Source organism: Austrofundulus limnaeus, unplaced genomic scaffold, assembly GCF_001266775.1.
Source record: "Austrofundulus limnaeus strain Quisiro unplaced genomic scaffold, Austrofundulus_limnaeus-1.0 Scaffold25, whole genome shotgun sequence".
Taxonomy (NCBI): domain Eukaryota; kingdom Metazoa; phylum Chordata; class Actinopteri; order Cyprinodontiformes; family Rivulidae; genus Austrofundulus; species Austrofundulus limnaeus.
The window spans coordinates 2,506,980-2,510,238 of NW_013952427.1; the positions used below are offsets into that span (position 1 = coordinate 2,506,980).

Genomic DNA, 3,259 nt, shown 5'->3' on the forward strand with positions numbered 1-3,259 from the left:
ATTTGCTCATGTCCAGTATTATTTTCATTTTCTGATGATGAATTTAATAGAACTTCTTGTGTTTAGGGTCTTGGAAGTTGTTTTGTTTCCATCCCGAGTTCAATAATCTTTTCTCTGAGTTAAATCAGAGGGGGTGAAAAATTATGAAATCACATATTTTACATTATATGTTTTATTTTATTTTATATTACTTTGTAGAAATTWGATTTCATTTTGACATTGAAGATTTATTTATGCATTGTAACAAAGATAAAATTTTATTGAAAATGACTGATTTATGACAGTCAATAAGTAAACATTGTACATGTTGCATTGCATCCCATGAAAGCACTGCTCTTGTAGGTGAGTGTTAAAAAACTCAGGAATCAAAGATATCTCAGTCTTTTGAACTGGTTTCTTACTGAACTCAATGAAAACCAAATTGCAACAAAACATCCACAACTATAATTATACAGACAAGCTTTTTGATGCATGTCTGACGTCATAATGAGGAGCAGATTTTAGGTTTCAATGTGATGATATCAGTCACTTTCATTTAAAATATATTCATGTTTAATAAACTAAAGCACATGATTGTTTTTCTGCTAGTGTTTTAAATTTGCATTTCATCAGTTTTAATTGTTTTGAAAGAACTTTCAGTTTCTATTCGTGATTGATTTGGTTTTTTGCAACATTTTGTGAAATTAGAAAACAAGGCATAAATAAATCTGATGGATGAATCTTTGCATTTTGTACTTATAGCTTCTTACCAGCAGATGGAAGCCACATTCCACCAAAATCATCATTCAGATTTTTATATTTTAACATCTGAGTGAATGAAAACTTCCCCTAAACATCTTTTCCATTTTTACAAAAATACACATTCATATAGAAATTCCTGCCAATAAAAAAGGGCTTATCTAATTAAAACTTACCTTAGTGTTTTGATCAATTTGTATTAAAAATGATGTTCCTGAAAAGCAGCTGTTGGGGTGAAATAAAAATCCAAATGTCATAATCTATTTCATTCAAGTAATTGTCAAGGAACATAAGAACATCTCGTTACCACACATCCTGTTAAATGTCTTGTGTCAGTATGGATCCTTTCATGATTTATTTTCCTCTAGTGAGACACAGAATAAATAAGAGATCTCCAAATGTCTTTATGTCAAAATGAATCCATATTTGCATATTTTCCCTTTGTGGTTATATATACAGTATGGGTAAATGTTATATGCATTAAGGCTGTAACACCTTTACGTTAATCGGCTTGAGAGAAAACAATATTTAATTTGGTGTGTTAAGTTGTATTGCAGCAAGAAAATAAAGGAATTGATGTTTAAATTTATTTTAAGCTTTATCTCAAATCTCTTTCGTGATACTGTAAACTCACAATGGGTTTAGGAAAATAAGAAAAGTTTGTGAACAAAAGAACAGTCGGTCAGATTAAAAAAAAAAACAAGACCATAAAATCATAGTTTGAACCAAGTGGATAGTACATAATTTTTAGAAGAGTTTTGTAGGTTTAACACGCTGAATGTTAGCGTTTTAAATAWGTCAAAACCATATTTAATTAATATGATCAGTGAGTTAAACAATTTCTGTCAATCCACCAAATATTTACTTATTAAATCTAAGGAAAGCTTGTAAGCGACTTAATGCTTACTGATAAACATGAAAATTTCATATTTTGTTTGTATATTTTATTTCGTTACTAAATGAGAGAAATCAGACATCTCTCAATGCCTTAACATGTCTGTCTGTCAGCGTTTGGTTCTTTGTCTGCTCCTCCACTACGTCCTGCTGGCCTTCAGCAGGACTTTCTGCAGAGCAAGATGATCTTTTTCTTCCACGTTCTTCAGCCACTGTTTCATGAAGTCTTTGTGAAGGCAGAGTTCTTGAAGGACAGCATGTCCATGGAGTCTGTAGGGACGCACACACATTTATCTGCATYAATGTTTCCCTGCAGAAACGGGGACGTGAAYGAWGTGAGTTTYCTTTGGAACTGACCTGACTTCAGCTGCAGTATCCAGAGATATTTTACTGACAGCCTTGAGGAAGCCAGGGGTGAAGCTGGGCCCTGCTCTGAGCACCACGTCTGCGCCCATCTCATGGAGCAGCAGGTGAAGCTGTTGTCCAGTGCTGGCCCTCACTGCTGCGCTCCTGTGGCTGAAAATCACAGAGAAACAAAGTGTTTTCATTTCCTACTGATTTCTACAGTTACGTCCCTTCGTTGATTTTACATTTGGATATCAGAGGTGTCGAGTAATAACCTCCCAATACTTTGCTGCTTTGCTTAAGTGGAAATTTTGGTCATTTATACTTTACTGGAGTCATTTTTTTCAGCCAACTTTTGACTTCTACTCTTTATATTTTCACACAATCCTCTGAACAATCTACTTCTCACATTATAAAAAATGCAAAAAGCATTTCATTTCTATTTTAATACAGCCCTTCACTCTATTCATGTCAATGTTCAGAAAAGAAAATAATAATCCAGATACATGGCACCAATTTAAAGTGGACATGCTTTTAAATCCTTGTTTTTCACATTTAAACCCTTCAGTTGGGGTCTATGTGAAGTGGAACTGCAGTGCTTTGGTTTGAATTCCTCCTTATTGTATCTCCACAATCCCCTCTTTTACCCCTTTTCTGAGGTGTGTCTCAAATCAACTCCTTTTCTCTCTTTAAGTCCAAATGAGACATTTCACCCCCCCTAGCTTCCAGACTGGACCATTCTAATTTGATAGAGGGGTTTACGATTATATAGCGACACAGAAACATTTTATTTACAAATAAATTCAAAGATGTCAACAAGAGAAGACTTGTCCATCCAGCCAGAGCCAGAGGAGAATGAAGACCACCAAATTGTAGTTGGGAAGTCCAGACCTTATTTAGAAGTTCAGCCCCAAATAATTTGACGTAAAAATATGACCCAGAGAGAAAATAAAGATACCTACGCAGCAACGGGAAAAACTGAGCTCAACTTTTCTGCACTCCTAGAGACTCCAAGTACACAAAAACATGTATTTAATGTCTAAAAAAGTGAATTTTGCATGTAGTATGTCACCTTTTAATTGTGGTTGGATGAGAAATATAAATATGAACCATTCTGACACCCTATTTCTTTGTACAATCTATCACACCTGTTTGACACAAATCATGTCAGACTCCAGCAGAACTTATCAGACGTATGAAGATGACCGTTGCAGAGATATGTATGCAGCTGAAACAGGTAGGCTAGTTCATCCCAAAACTTTCAGCATTAACATTTTAATAT

General features: G+C 34.5%; 1 protein-coding gene across 1 annotated transcript in view; it reads right to left on the reverse strand.

Moving 5' to 3' along the window:
• Positions 1–1,667: 1,667 nt before the first annotated feature.
• Positions 1,668–3,259, reverse strand: part of LOC106515011 (protein FAM179B) — an 11,028-nt gene continuing 9,436 nt past the window's right edge. Inside the window, exons 6-7 of the mRNA XM_014004596.1 lie at positions 1,990–2,148; positions 1,668–1,902 (exon numbers count right to left, since the gene is read on the reverse strand). Of these exons, the coding sequence (XP_013860050.1) occupies positions 1,773–1,902; positions 1,990–2,148 (289 nt within the window). The 3' untranslated portion in view covers positions 1,668–1,772. The remainder of the gene's footprint in view (positions 1,903–1,989; positions 2,149–3,259) is intronic.